The sequence below is a fragment of the Saimiri boliviensis genome, chromosome 7 (genome assembly GCF_048565385.1).
Source record: "Saimiri boliviensis isolate mSaiBol1 chromosome 7, mSaiBol1.pri, whole genome shotgun sequence".
NCBI lineage: Eukaryota > Metazoa > Chordata > Mammalia > Primates > Cebidae > Saimiri > Saimiri boliviensis.
In genome coordinates this window covers 71,493,527-71,509,403 of record NC_133455.1, presented here as the reverse complement: position 1 = coordinate 71,509,403, position 15,877 = coordinate 71,493,527, and the positions used below count along the sequence as shown (strand labels likewise).

Sequence of the window (15,877 nt, the reverse complement as noted above, 5' to 3'; positions counted from 1 at the left end):
AGAGACAGAGATAAAGGCAGACGACTTCCCAGGGTTGGGTCAGGCAAAGGGCTTCGCCTGGACCCTCGCAGAATGGGTGAGGCAGGCTGTCCCAGGGATCAACCCACGTCCCTGGCTTATGGAATGGAGGCAGGTGCCTCGTGGACAGGTTAAGGCTGAAGGATTTGGCAGCGATTGCACTCACGTCCTCAGTGTGAACTCCCAGAAGGTCACTGAGTTAGGAAGCCAAGTCTAGTCACGGAGGCTGCTCTGCCCTCCTGCCACAGCTTCCCCAAGCTAGAGAGGCAGCTAGACGGGCTTCTGGTCGGCCCAGCAGTACCAGATTAGGAGCTTTCCAGGTTCCCCAAAGCCTGTGGCCCACTCCCCTGTCCTGGCTCTGTCTGCTCAGCTCTTCCCTGTTCACCGGCCCTTCATAAGACACCGTGGAGATAACACCAGTTTTTGAATCAGACCTGTTTTTGAAACTTTTTTCCACCATTTGGTAGCTGTGTGATCTTGGGCAGGTCACTTAACCTTTCTGAATCTCAGTTTCTTATATTTTGTTTTAAAATATTTAATTGTACAGGTTTATGGGGTATATGTGCAGTTTTCTTACGTGCATGGATTGCATGTTGGTCAAGCCAAGGCTTTTAGGGTATCCATCACAAGAATAACATGCATTGTACCCATTGACTAGTTTCTCATAATCCACCTCCCTCATTCTCTCTTCCTTCCATGTTTGCACTGTTTACCATTTCACTCTCTACATCCATGTGTACACCTCTTTTAGCGCTCACATATGAGTGAGAACATGCGATATTTGATTTTCTGTGGCTCACTTGTTTTACTTAAAATAATGACCTCCGCCGGGCACGGTGGCTCAAGCCTGTAATCCCAGCACTTTGGGAGGCCGAGGCGGGTGGATCACGAGGTCAAGAGATCGAGACCATCCTGGTCAACATGGTGAAACCCCGTCTCTACTAAGAATACAAAAAAAATAGCTGGGCGTGGTGGCGCATGCCTGTAATCCCAGCTACTCGGGAGGCTGAGGCAGGAGAATTGCCTGAACCCAGGAGGCGGAGGTTGCGGTGAGCCGAGATCGCGCCATTGCACTCCAGCCTGGGTAACAAGAGCGAAACTCTGTCTCAAAAAAAAAAAAAAAAAAAAAAAAAAATGACCTCCAGTTCCATCCACATTGCTGCAAAAGACATTATTTCTTTTTATTATTATTATTATTTATGGCCAAATAGTATTCTACTGTGTATATATGCCACATTTTCTTTATCCATTATTCGTTGACGGACACTTGGGTTGATTCCCTGTCTTTGCTATTGTGAATAGTGCTGTGATAAACATACTAGTGCAGAGGCCTTCTTAATGTACTGATTTTCGCTTTGCGTAAATACCCAGTAGTGGAATTGCTGGGCCAAATGGCAGGTCTACTTTGAGTTTTTTGAGAAATCGCCATACTGTTTTCCATGGAAGTTGTACTCGTTCTAAGAGTTTTCTTTGCTCCAAATCCTTGCTAACATTTGTTATTTAAAAAATCTTTTTGGCCGGGTGTGGTGGCTCAAGCCTGTAATCCCAGCACTTTGGGAGGCCGAGGCAGGTGGATCACCAGGTCAAGAGATCAAGACCGTCCTGGTCAATATGGTGAAACCCCGTCTCTACTAAAAATACAAAAAAAAGTAGCTGGGCATGGTGGCACATGCCTGTAATCCGAACTACTCAGGAGGCTGAGGCAGGAGAATTGCCTGAACCCAGGAGGCGGAGGTTGCGGTGAGCCGAGATCGCGCCATTGCACTCCAGCCTGGGTAACAAGAGCGAAACTCCGTCTCAAAAAAAAAAAAAAAAAAAAAAAAATCTTTTTGATAATAGCCATTCTGACTGAGATAAGATGACATCTCATTGTGATTTTTATTTGCATTTCTCTGATGAGCATTTTTTCATATAACTGTTGGCCATTTGCATGTCTTCTTTTGAAAACCGTCTATTCATATCATTTGCCCACATTTTAGTGGGATTATTTGTGGGGTTTTTTATTTGCTTGAGTTCTTTGTATATTCTGGACATGTCCCATGTCAGATAAATAGTTTGCAAATGTTTTCTCCAATTCTGCGGGTTGTTCATTCTATTGCTTATTTATTTTGTTGTGCAGAGCTTTTTAGTTTGATTAAGTCCATTTGTTTATTTTTGTTTTTGTTGCCTGTGTTTCTGAAATCTTAGTTATAAATTCCTTCCCTAGACCAATGCCTAGGAGACTTATACTAGATTCTGGATTTCCCCCCCAATACTAGTATTTTCTTCTAGCGTTTTAGTAATAGTTTTGGGTCTTATATGTAAGTCTTTAATCCTGAGTTGATTTTTGTGTCTGGTGAGAGATAGGAGTTGAGTCTCAGTATCTTAATATGTAAAGTGAGGATTATGATGCTTCCGTTACAGGTTATTATAGGGATACATAAGACAGCCCTTTTTCCACTGCTTGGGGATAAGGAAAAAGGAATCCCCTTTTGAGGAACTTACATTGAGAGACCTCTCTAGTCCTACTACCACCAGCCAGTTTTTCCTCTCTGAATTAGATCAATGTGAGTTTCCTCTTTTATTCTGTGTTTTTTTACACAGAAGGGTGAGAACATTCCCAAATGTCACTATGAATTACCACAGAAGAGATGTAGTATCAGCTAATGTTTATCAAATAAGCACCATTGGCCAGACACAGTTGTAAGGGGCTTTATCCATATCACCTCATTTAATCCTCATAACAACTTCATGGAGTCGACACTACCATCAGCAAGGAAACTGAAGCATGGAAACGTTAAATAACTTGCCCCGTCACACAGCTGGTAGTTCAATAAGCCCATATAACGAGGATTCTTGAACTGGATTCCATGCAGCTAATGGTTTTAGGTGTGAATGCTATGAAAAGCATAAGCAAGTTTTTGATTGTTGTGTTATGTGCATTTTTGTGGGGGCTTATAACCTTCCTTAGATTTTCCAAGGGCCTATGATGTCCAAAAACTTAAAAAAAGATGACCCTTGGAGAGTTTTTCCTGGACTGGCATCAGGGTTAAAAAAAAAAAAAAATCAACGTTGGGTATCCACTTCTGCGGACCTGACTCAGCCCTGAGAATTCTAGGAAATTTCTTTTTTCTTTATTTTTTATTTTTTATTTTTTTTTTGAGACGGAGTTTCGCTCTTGTTACCCAGGCTGGAGTGCAATGGCGCGATCTCGGCTCACCGCAACCTCCACCTCCTGGGTTCAGGCAATTCTCCTGCCTCAGCCTCCTGAGTAGCTGGGATTACAGGCACGCGCCACCATGCCCAGCTAATGTTTTTGTATTTTTAGTAGAGACGGGGTTTCACCGTCTTGACCGGGATGGTCTCGATCTCTTGACCTCGTGATCCACCCGCCTCGGCCTCCCAAAGTGCTGGGATTGCAGGCTTGAGCCACCGCGCCCGGCCTCTAGGAAATTTCTTACATGAGGAAGGAGGTGTCTCCTTCATGAAGGCTGAGGGATTTGTAGGATGATCTCGAAGGGATTTGAGAAAGGGAAAGTCAATGTCTTTGTTTCCCACCCCCTATCTTTCACGAGATGAAGGACAACTGTTTCCTCTGTGATTTCCCAGGAGTGGAAAGGGAGGGTGTGACATTAGTCTAAGGAAGAGGAAGCTTGAAAAGACTGATAAGAGACTGGAAAGGCCCCAGATACTGTTAATATTCCCCTGCTGCCTGCAGCACCAGCAGCCTCCTCTCATGCCTCTACTCTTCTCCCCTCCTTTGGTCTCCTGTCTCCCCAACCTTCCATGTCTCCTTCACTCTCCCATCTCCAGATCTGCACCCCTCCCCCAGCCTCTCTGTAGATGTGGTAATTCCCTTGATTCCAGATTTTTTCTGTTTTTGTTAACTTTTGTTGAGCACCTAATGTGTGCTGGTCGGAAATTCTCCGGCACTTCCCAAGACCCCATCTTTCTAAGTTTTCGTCATTTTAATAAAGGCATATGGATTCTTAGACTCCCTGAAATTGGAGTTGGGAGGACTTGGCAAATTGGTCTTGATTCTCCTCCCTTGTTATAAAGACGAGAAAAATGGAGGCTTTAGGAAATCTTATATTGTTGGATGATGTAAGAAAAAGTGATGAAAATGGAAAGTGAAACCAGACGTTGCAGTGCCATCGACCTCAACATTCATTCATCTCTGCCAGATGCTAGCACAGCCAGGGGCTGGGAATACAAAAATGACTGGACTCAGTCTTCCCCAAGGGGCTCCGAGTCTGTCAGACCTCTAGTATGCAGCACACTCAAGGCACCGTTCGTGTTTGCTTAACACTAATCCAGTCTCTTGCCAGCCAGCAGACCTGCTGTTTCTCTCCTTCTTGGGGTATCCGTGCAGGGGGATATGGGGGCGTCCTGATGCTGGAGAGAGTGGCCACTGGGATGGGTTGAAGAGCCTTGGCCAATCCGAGGCCGATGCCCACGTCGAGGCTGCAGAGCTAGAGAAGAACCGCCAGGGGGCGCGCGGCTCTTTGCCAGCCTCTGGTTTCTGCAGGAAACCTCCCCGCTCGCAGTCCATCTCCACTTTTTTCTCCAATTAGGTGATAGAAATTGGGCAAACGTGGACAGTGGGAGAAACGCCCAGTGCAAAGAAATTCTGCATTATTCCGTCCACCTCTATTTCCCCAGCTCCCTGACCCTTTACACCTGCCCCCGGGTTATGAAAGGGTTTCCTTGACCTCACCTGGAGGGACCCTCCGTGGACCGCAGTGAGGTCCAGTCTGCACCCCTTTCTGTAGTCTCCCGAGAAGATCTCTCCTGTCCATCAACACCCTGATACAAACTGAAATAATACCTTTCCAGTTACTAGGGTTCATATCTTGCTTGGGCAAGGTTTTGGACACAACATCCTCTGTCCTTGTTCAAATGAGCAATGCTTTTAGATGCTCAGTGTCTGAGGGGTCCAGATCCTGGATGGGGGAGGGGAGAGGGCAGTGGAGCCAGCATCCAGGGCTGGGTATAGGGCATTTTTGGAGGTGAGCGGGTGAGCCCTGTGACACCTGAGTAAGTCATTCCTGCCCCCTCCAGCAGCCCTGGGCACTTCCTTCCTGTGGGTTCCAAGGCTCCATTCCCTTCTCTCCCCCTTTCTTTACCTGTGAGGTCAGACCCCTTCTGTGGGTTCTCCACTACTTTCTGCCCCACAAAACTACTATAGCAGGAGGGACCTGCTCCTGTCCACTCTTTTGCCTTTTCCTTCTAATCCAAGAGAGCCTGACTATGCCCTGCTTTTCTGGGGAGTGACCGATTCTGGGTACTGAGCAGGATGAGGAAACTCAGGATCAGAGAAGGATTTCCACCTAACGTGCCTAGAAACCATGTGTAGCCTTCCAGTAAAGTCTGTGTTCAGGGACACCATGGTCCAGGACTGTTGGTATACAGGGTGTGTTAGGCTGTTCTTGTGTTGCTGTAATAAATATCTGAGACTGGGTAATTTCTATTTAAAAAACAGATTTAATTGGCTCATGGGTCTGCAGGCTGTACAAGCATGGCGCCTGCATCTGCTTGGCTCCTGGCGAGGCATCAGGAAGCTTACAATTATGGCAGAAAGCAAAGAGGGAGCTGATTTGTCAAATGCGAACAAGAGAGAGAGCTGGGGAGGTATCACACTTCTAAACCACCAGATCCCATGACAACTTACCCCAGTATCTCCAGGACAGCACCAAGCTGTGCAGGATCCACTACCATGACTGAATGCCTCCCACCAGCCCCTGCCTCCAATATTGGGGACCACATTTCAACATGCAATTTTGGTGGCACGAATGTCCAAACCATATCATAAGATAGGTAGAGACAAGTTCTGACCCTTGCTTGTAAATCAGAGTGATGTGTGTAATGGCGTCTGTGTATGGGCGCAAGTGTGGACACCTCTGTGGACACCTGAGTAGGCATAGCAAGGCAGAGACATTGGTGGACTAGGGAACAATCCTGAGTAGTGATATCTACTCACTGGGCAGGACTTGGGGTATGCAATAGCGTGCATCAGTACTTGCCAAAGCAGTTGAAAGAACAGAGAGATGAAGTCAGGATAAAAAATGGTGCAGAAAGACAGTGATCAGGGAGGAAACTGAGGACTCCCTGCCAAAATGCCTGAGGGTCTCCCTGCCTACCGCAGCCCTCGGTGTTATTAAGTCCTCCTGTCTGAACAGAGGCCAGACTCACCCCAGCCTGTCTGTGTCTGTCTTCTGCAAAGCCATGTGTCTCTACCTGGTGGTCCTCCTGGGCCTGTACTACCTTCTCCCTGGTACCGGGAGAGACAGGTGCTGAGCCACCTGAGAGACAAGTACGTGTTCATCACAGGCTGTGACGAGGGCTTCAGGAACCTACTGGCCAGACAGCTGGAGGCTTAAGGCTTGTGGATGCTGGCTGCATGTAGGACAGAGAAGGAGGCCGAGCAGCTGAAGGGCCAGACTTCAGACAGGCTGGAGGCGGTGACCCTGGACATCACCAAGATAGAGACGTTGCTGCAGCTGTCCAGTGGGTAAAGGAGTGCGTGGGGAACAGAGGTACCACCCCGATCCCGGCTTGTGCCTGTTAGTTTCTTCTCTGTCTGTGTCGCTAGGGGAGACCTAGCATCTGCTAACTGGGAACATTCCTAAGACTTATTTTCAGGGGCTTGAGCTTTCCATTTTCCAAAGCAAAAGTCCTAGAGTGGTTGTGGCTGGGCCCAGGGTTAGAGGATCTAGCCCGTGGTTAGAGCCCAGTCTCTGGAGAATGTTGGAAGCAACCTCAGTGTCCATTCACAGATTATGAATAAAGACAATGTGGTACGTATACACAATGGAGTACTACGCAGCCATAAAAAGAATGAGATTCAGCTAGCCACAGTTGCCCACACCTGTAATCCCAGCACTCTGGGAGGCCAAGGCAGGTGGATCTCCTGAGGTCAGGAATTCGAGACCAGCCTGGCCATCTCTACAAAAATTACAAAAATTATCCTGGCGTGGTGGTGTGTGCCTGTAATCCCAGCTATTCAGGAGGCTGAGGTGGGAGAATCACTTGAACCCAGGAGGTGGAGGTTGCAGTGAGCCAAGATCGTGCCACTGCACTCCAGCCTGGGTGACAGAGTGAGACTTCATCCAGAAAAAAAAGAAAAAAAAAAAAAGATTGCGATTCAGTCATTTGCAGCAACATGGATGGAAGTGGAGATCTTTTTTTGTGTTTTTTTTGTGGTTTTTTTGAGATGGAGTTTCACTCTTGTTGCCCAGGCAATGGTATGATCTCAGCTCACTGCAACCCACGACTCCTGGGTTCAACTGATTCTTCTGGCTCAGACTCCTGAGTGGCAGGGATTACAGGCACATGCCACCATACCTGGATAATTTTTTGTATTTTTAGTAGAGACAGGGTTTCACCATGTTGGCCAGGTTGGTCTCGAACTCCTGACCTCAGGTGATCCACCTGCCTGGGCCTCCCAAAGTGCTGGGATTACAGATGTGAGCCACTGTGCCAGGCCAAAACTGGAGAGCTTTATGTTAAGTGAAATAAGCCAGGCACAGAAAGACACACACAGCATGTTCTCATTTGTGGAATCTAAAAATTAAAACAATTGAACTCATGATATAGAAAGTAGAAGGATGGTTTCCAGAGGCTGGGAAGGGTAGTGGCAGACTCGGGGGAAGGTGGGGATGGTGAATGGGTAGTAAAAAATAGAAATAATAAATAAGACCTACTATTTGGTAGCACAATAGAGTGACTATATTATAACTTAATTGTACATATTAAAATACAGAGTATAGTTGGATTCATCGTAACTGAAAGGATAAATGCTTGATGGGATGGATACCCCATTCTCCATGGTGTGCTTATTTCAAATTGCATGACTACCTCAAAACATTTCACATACCCCATCAATATATAAATATACAAATAACCCATAAATACATACACCAACTCAAACCTCCACTTTACCATATGTAAGTCGTGCTTTGCTGGGCACTAACTAAAGTCTAACAGAAATGTAACCATTCACCTGCCTGCCTACCTGCCCCTCTATCTACATTTCTTTCTGCTTTAAGGAGATGTATAAATACTGAATCTCCTGAATACCTTTTTGGAAAAACAGGAACAGATATGTCTCTGGCTCCTGTTTTTCCAGGATGTGCACTTGTGAGGGAATAGGGGCCCCTCTTAGGGCCCTGTTTTGCTCTTCCCACAAGCATGGAAATAAAGGAAACTCTTGAGACTCTTCAAGGGAAATTCCAGACACTTATCTAGCCCTGAGAAGTCAGTGAACAATTTGATAAGCAAGAAGGTAATGGTACCATAAAACAACAGCAAGTCAAGGAAGTTAGAGTCACAGACAGTTTGATTCTCTACTGCAGCCAAAGAAAACATCTTAACACACACACACATCCCTGAAATGATTTTCAGAAACCTAGACCCCTTTGCTGGGGGTGGTGCCTCGAGTCTGTAATCCCAGCACTTTGAGAGGTGGACATGGGAGAATCCTTTGAGCCCAGAAGTTCCATATCAGCCTGGACAACACAGTGAGACCCAGTCACTACCAAAAATTTAAAAAATTAGGCATGGTGGCACACGCCTGTAGTCTCAGCTACTTGGGAAGCTGAGGCGGGAGGATCACTTGAGTCCAGGAGGTTGAGGCTGCACTGAACCATATTCATGCCATTACAGTCTAGCCTGAGCAGCAGAGTGCGAGCCTGTCCCAGAAAAAATAAAAATCCAGACCTTCACCAGGTGAATCCCCTGGCACTAAGAGCTCAGGTAAGGGGTGCTGATGCCTCTCATTCTGACTGCTGTCCTTCATTCTAAATTCCTTCCTGAGGTGCCTGGAGGAGGTGACACCCACAAGCCAGAACTAATATTCTTTTTTGCTGATCTCGAAATTTTTTTTTTTTTTTTTTTTTGAGACGGAGTTTCGCTCTTGTTACCCAGGCTGGAGTGCAATGGCGCGATCTCGGCTCACCGCAACCTCCGCCTCCTGGGTTCAGGCAATTCTCCTGCCTCAGCCTCCTGAGTAGCTGGGATTACAGGCACGCGCCACCACGCCCAGCTAATTTTTGTATTTTTAGTAGAGACGGGGTTTCACCATGTTGACCAGGATGGTCTCGATCTCTCGACCTCGTGATCCACCCGCCTCGGCCCCCCAAAGTGCTGGGATTACAGGCGTGAGCCACCGCGCCTGGCCGATCCCGAATTTTTATTCAAAGCCTTGCCTCCTTAACCAACCACAAACCAGAAAATCTTTGGTTCACCCAGGATGTGCTCCCTGACCCCAGTCTGCAAGACGTCCCAGCTTTTTAAGTCGAAGCAATGTACACCCTCCAGGTGTTGCTTTGTGAGTTTCCTGTACGTTCCGCCTCCCTGCTTTGAAAAACCTTTACCTGTGAGCCGTAGGGTCTTAGGTTCTTAAGTCTGAGCTGCCCGGTTATCCTTGATTAGTGTCCTGCAATAAATAGCTCCTTTCACTTGTCGCTTTCCTGATGTCAGTGTCTGGCTTTGCTGTGCAGGGCGAGAGGGCCTCAGTGCAGTTCCATGACAGCCTGACTTTACTGAGATATAAATCTCATGACTGAGACCTAAGCCCCAGTCACACATTTTGGTTGTCAAAGGACTTAGGTCGTGGGGAGGAAGTCTGCAAGCTACAGGCAAATCTGGGTGATTTCACATTTGGGGTGAGGGGGTGTCTCCCAGATGCCTCCTCCCTCTGACTGCCCCCTCTGGGACTTTCTGTAATCGCTCCTGACTAGAGTGTCTGGGGAGCAGATACCGCCTCAGCAAGGGTCCTGTTACTCTCAGGATGAATAAGAGTGGAGCAGTGGACGTGAAGGTTGGGAAATGTCTCTGTGCGTTTCGGCCCTAGAGAACGAGCAGTTGAAGGAAGCCCTGGTCAGTGAGAAGATTCTGGAATGGGCCCTGGTAGGGGAGGGCAGAGGGCAGCCCCCACGGCTGGGCATAGGGCATATTCAGGGGTGAGTGTGTGAGCCCTGTGGCACCTGCGTGTGTAATTTCTCCCATTCCTCCTGCCAGCAGCCCTGGGCGTTCCCTTCCTGTGGGTTCCAAGTCTCCGTTCCTTCCCCCCGCTTTCTTTACCTCTGAGGTTGGACTGCCCCAGAAAACTACTGTAGCAGGACAGGACCTGCTCCTGTCCACTCTTTTCCCTTCTCCTTCTCATCCTAAAGAGCCTGACGGTGTCCCAGTTTTCTGAGGAGTGATTGATTCTGGGTGCTGAGCAGGATGAGGAAACTCAAGCTCAAAGAGGGATTTCTGCTTAAGGGGCCTGGAAACCATGTGTAGCTGCCCAACAAGGTCTTTCTGTGTTCTGAAGGTCATGGACCAGGAGGTTTGGTATAGGAGCTTTGTGGAGAGAGTTCTGATCCTTGTACTTAGATGGGAGGGGTGTGTTTGGCATGGAGAATGTGTGTGGGCAGATGTGTGTGAGCCTGTGCGGTCTTTGCATGTTCTTGTGTGAATACATGTGTGTGGTCCTGCATGGACACAGCATGCCACAGCAAGGCAGAGAGAAATCAGGGGACTAGGGACACATTGCTGAGTCATAATATCTTTCTACTTGGCAGGACTTGTGGAGTTCAAGGGCATTCATGACTATTTGCAAAAGTAGTTCAAAGAGTAGAGAGGTGGAGCCAGAATAAATACGTTGCAGAAAGACAGCGATCAGGGAGGAAAGTGAGGACTCCCTGCCAAAGTGCCTGAGGGCCTCCCTGCCTACTGCAGCCCTCTGTGTTCTTAAGTCCTTCTGTGTGAACAGAGGCCAGACTCTGGGTTCCCCCACATCCTGTCTGTGTCTGTCCTCTGCAAAAGCATGTGGCTCTACCTGGCAGTTTTCGTGGGCCTGTACCACCTTCTGCGCTGGTACCGGGAGAGGCAGGTGGTGAGTCACCTGAGAGACAAGTGTGTGTTCATCACGGGCTGTGACTCCGGCTTCGGGAACCTACTGGCCAGACAGCTGGATGAACGAGGCTTGAGAGTGCTGGCTGCATGTCTGACAGAGAAAGGAGCGGAGCAGCTGAGGCGCCAGACTTCAGACAGGCTGGAAACGGTGATCCTGGACGTCAGCAAGACAGAGAGCGTTGCTGCAGCCGCCCAGTGGGTGGAGGAGCGCGTGGTGGACAGAGGTACCACCCAGATTCCTGTCCGTATCTACCTTCTATGTGAAGGGGCCGCCTCCTGTCTTCTTCCTGGGAAGATTTCTACAGTGTCTTTCCAGGCTGAAGTAGCAGTAGCTTCGTAGTATTTCTCACTTGTCAGGCTGGCCTGAGCGCCATCTCTTTCCAATCCTTACCCACTTCCAACAATGGAGGTGTCTAGTCTTGGGGAGAGTCTGCCCCGATGAGAATTTTCTCTCCAGAATTCCTCTCAATCCTCTCCCCTCCGTTCTAAGCAGGAGTCATGGGTTGTTTGGTGCTGAGGGCCTGGGCTAGAGATCCGGAGACGTGCTGGAGGATGCTGAGAAGGGAGCACAGGGCTGCAGGTGTGCACGGAGGCTGTGGCTGTGCTGGAGCCAGGCTCGTGTTCCCAGCACTTTACCTTGTTCCTGCCGGGCCCGTTGGTGTCCACCAAGAGCCACAACCATCCTCATCTTCAGAGGAGGGTATCAGCCTCAGGACGGGTTAAGGAAGGCAGAAGCAGTAAGGGGTTACTTTTTCTTTCTTTCTTCCTTTCACTACACTAATTCATCTGTATTATTACAGGTGAAGAAAGAAACATGGATTTATTTTATGTAAGAATAAATGCTGAATATGATCTTTGTGGAAAATACTGAAAAGAATAAAGACAAAAACAGAATTTTCTCTGAAATTGTTCACACATAAGTCCTTTTTATAATTTTACATAATTAGGATTCTATTTTTTTCCTAGTTTCTGTCACCTTATATTCTATAGAGAAGATGAACATTCTTCTACCATAATGATCGTTTTTATAAAATTGTATCTAATGATGTAGAAAACTGTATCCTTCAAATAGCCTTACCTATGTAATCCATACTGCGTGGTTGGATATGAAATTCCTTCCGCTGTTTATCATCACAAATGTTATCTTGGTGGACTTTGATTTGCCAGCATCTATGTATGTGTGGGTAATGACTGAATTCTGAGTAATGAGATGTCTTGCTGGAGGAGTCTACATTTGTTTCAGAGCAGGGCCTGTTTCTGAGCAGGGGACAGATTCATATGCCTGGACCAACCCTTCCAGATCAGCAACTGCCACCCACTGTCCTGACTCAAGGGACCCTGTGCTCCTGCTCCCTAGCTCTATGGGTGGAAAACTGTTGACGTGAAGTCCTGGGGATTGTGTGTTTGCATCTTCCAGAGAGATTTTCCCAGAGCTGAGTGAACTTGGGACTGAAGGGAAGGACAGAGAGTGCACTTCTGATGCAGCAGGAGGAGACGGTGACATGGGGCAGAGGGTGAAGTGTGTGTCCTGGGTGGGGTGAGACAGCCTTGCCTCATACCCAAAGCCTGTGCATTGGAATTTTCCAGTGCTTTCTGTAGGAATGTTACTGGATATCAATGCAGGATGTTTTAAGACCAGTGCCCTGGGGTCAAACACAGGCTCTTCTCCAAGTTTCCCCAAGCCTAGGATTTCAGGCCTGTCTCTTTCTGTCTTCTGTCTCTCCCTTACTCTTCCTCTCTCATCTCGAGCTTGCTCTCTGTCTTTTTTTTTTTTTTTTTTTTGAGGCGGAGTTTCGCTCTCGTTACCCAGACTGGAGTGCAATGGCGCGATCTCAGCTCACCACAACCTCCGCCTCCTGAGTTCAGGCAATTCTCCTGCCTCAGCCTCCTGAGTAGCTGGGATTACAGGCACGCGCCACCATGCCCAGCTAATTTTTTGTATTTTTAGTAGAGACGGGGTTTCACCATGTTGACCAGGATGGTCTCGATCTCTTGACCTTGTGATCCACCCGCCTCGGCCTCCCAAAGTGCTGGGATTACAGGCTTGAGCCACCGTGCCTGGCCTTTTTTTTTTTTTGAGACGCAGTCTTGCTCTGTCACCAGGCTGTAGTGCAGTGGCACAATCCCAGCTCACTGCAATCTCTGCCTCCCAGGTTCAGGCAATTCTCCTGTCTCAGCCTCCCAAAGTGCTGGGATTACAGGCGTGAACCACCTTGCCTGGCCCTTCCCTTGTCTCTTATTTCATCAACAGATAGTTGTTGAACGCTCATTATGTAAGGTATGAAAATTCAGGTGTCTATAATGTCTGCAAGGCAACGTTAATGTTTAAGTAACCAAACATGGATCTTCATGTTTCCAGACTAATACATGGACAATATCTCTTTAATATGATTTCCTGTAATGCTTAAATAAGGGTAATAGCTTGTTGTCTCTCAGGCAGTCGGCTGGGCCCTAAAGAGTAAATGGAGAGAGACCTGGGTTCTGTGGCCCACCAGCTGCTAACTGCCCAGTCCCCAAGCCTGCAGATCCCCTGGTGTTGTTTGCTACGTCCTCCTCCCCTCCCACACCTGTCATTCTGCCTTCACTTTATTGCGATGTGAATTGCACCCTGACTGTGTCCATCTGTACAGGCACAACACAGTAATGTTCTCTTATCTCCCCGCTGTCCCAGGACTCTGGGGCTTGGTGAATAATGCTGGTATTGCCTTACCCGTCGCCCCCAATGAGTGGCTGACCAAGCAGGACTTTGCGACTGTACTGGACGTGAACTTGTTGGGGTTAATTGATGTGACTCTGAACCTGCTGCCCTTAGTGAGGAAGGCCAGGGGCCGTGTGGTCAACGTCTCAAGTGTCTTGGGCCGGTTAACAATTTTCGGTGGAGGCTACAGCATCTCCAAGTACGGCGTAGAAGCCTTCTCCGACTCCCTCAGGTATGGTTCTGGAATGGGGCCCTCCCGGGTCTTCCTGCTCCTGTCCTTGTGGGGAAGGCTTTCCCAGGGAGTTCCTTGAACCCAGCCTGTAAGAACCTTTCATGAGACCCCTTTCGGTCTTCATGTGTGATGCTCTCATCATCATCTTTCTGGATTGGGCTGGCCATTCAGTGGGAAGCACATTTCTGAGTGCTAGGTGGCAGAGGGGCCCCTGGTCAGAGAGTTTCTTTAGTGATTGCTCTTCCCTGAATGGATCTCCTCGTCAGAAACTGCCAGAGTCAGAATTGGACCTGGATATTTTATTCTTTGTGTTTTACCTTCTGAGACCCCTAAGGTTTTTCCCCTCTGTTTCTCTGTCTTGCAGGAAGGAGCTCTCCGACTCTGGGGTGAAGGTGGCTGTGATTGAGCCCGGCTATTTCAAGACTCCTATAACCAATAAGGATAGAATCTTTAAGAGCATGCTGGATATTTGGGACCGGGCCAGGCCAGAGGTCAAGCAGATCTATGGCGAGAAGTTCATTACATCCTGTGAGTAAGCTGTGGACAGCAGGGCGAGAAGCAAACCCGTGTGGGGGATCCCTGGCCTACCATTGGTGTCTGAAGGGCATTAGAGTTTGATCTCCAGGCTCTCCCTGCCCCACAAAGTGGAGCCCTTTAGCCCCATTTCCATAATGTATGCTGTGTGGTCAACTGGTCATGTAAAGCAAGTGTCCAGGCTTCTTAGAACTTGGGACCAGTGTCTATCTGAACCCGTCATTATTTTGAGAAACAAAGTGAAGCCAGAAAGGGAAGACAGTAGGGGCCTAATCACAAGCTGGCATTAGAGACAGCTGGTTTTTATGTGCTGAGACTTCTACTGTGCGTGGAGACCATCATTTAAGCAGTTCAGATACTCTCAAATAGAGACAGACATGGCTTAGTGTGGAACACTTCTTACTTTCTCATGGATGGGCTCCAACTCAGGGAATTTGGATAAAATAGACTTGAGGCATTGCTTGCCTGGGGGTTGTGGGGTGAGTTCTTAGAACCTTTCCATATTAAGTTGAATTCAAAGCCAGATTGGTTGCCAGTGGAAATATACATGGATCATTTCTCATTCTTAACAGATAAGGAGTCAATTGACCAGTTGGAGCCTAAGTACACACAGGATCTGTCCTTGGTGACCAACTGCATAGAGCATGCGCTAACTGCCTGCCACCCCCGCACTCGCTACTCAGCTGGCTGGGATGCCAAACTTCTCTACCTCCCCATGAGCTACATGCCCACCTTCCTGGCGGATGCCATTATCAACTGGGGTTCTCCAAGGCCAGGCAATGCTCTATGAAGCCAGGGCTTGGGTGCATGGTTGCATGGATTTGGGGTGTGCTATGAGGGGTGATGTATCATTGAGAAGGAAATAAAGTTCTCAGGTCAGTAGGACACCAATCCCACCTTCTTCATGATCTCCTGGCCATAATTCTCCTGGGAAAGGATGCCTCTCTCTGGAGATGTTGGTGGGAAAGTTTCAAGTTACGCAGCTGAGAAACAGGGACCAAAGAGTGCTCCTGAGTGCATGGTCACCTTAGGTGGCCACTCAAGGCTGCAAGCTTCTGGGGTGTGAGCATGTGGAAGGAGCCTCAGCCATACCATTACCTACTGCTTCCTTCTCAGACTGTGTGTTAATTCTGGGCCAGTCTACACCCTCCCATGGGGTGGAAATGGCCCAAAGGATGTGAGGGCAACTCTCCTCTGAAGATCCTTGTACACAAGGCGTTGGCACTGGGAGCACAGCCATTATGCAGCCCCATAGGCCTCAGGAGTCATACCAGCAGCAGTGGCTTGGAGGTGGTATCCTCAGTAGGGATCTGTGCAGAGGACAAATAGACCAGTTTTCTATTTGTCTTGAAAGCATGGACTTCCTTTAATTCTTGCGATGTTGACAAAGTTGATAGTTTGACCACGTGCAGTGATTTGAATGTTCTTGTGAAGCTACGCTCGGATTCCAGACACATGAGATCGCGATCCCTTTCTGAGTCTGGGTTCCCTCCTTTGCTCAGCACCCAGAATAA

General features: G+C 48.1%; 1 protein-coding gene across 2 annotated transcripts; it reads left to right on the top strand.

The window, feature by feature from the left end:
• Positions 1-10,449: 10,449 nt before the first annotated feature.
• Positions 10,450-15,264, top strand: RDH16 (retinol dehydrogenase 16). 2 transcript variants are annotated; one of them, XM_003926452.4, is made up of 4 exons: positions 10,450-11,123; positions 13,571-13,829; positions 14,194-14,357; positions 14,936-15,264. In XM_003926452.4, the coding sequence occupies exons 1-4, from the start codon at positions 10,811-10,813 to the stop codon at positions 15,151-15,153; spliced, it is 954 nt and encodes a 317-aa protein (XP_003926501.1). In that variant the 5' UTR covers positions 10,450-10,810; the 3' UTR covers positions 15,154-15,264. The 2 variants fall into 2 exon arrangements, with proteins under 2 accessions (XP_003926501.1, XP_039328052.1); XM_039472118.2 differs by lacking the exon at positions 13,571-13,829 and having other exon boundaries at positions 10,954-11,123.
• Positions 15,265-15,877: the final 613 nt, after the last annotated feature.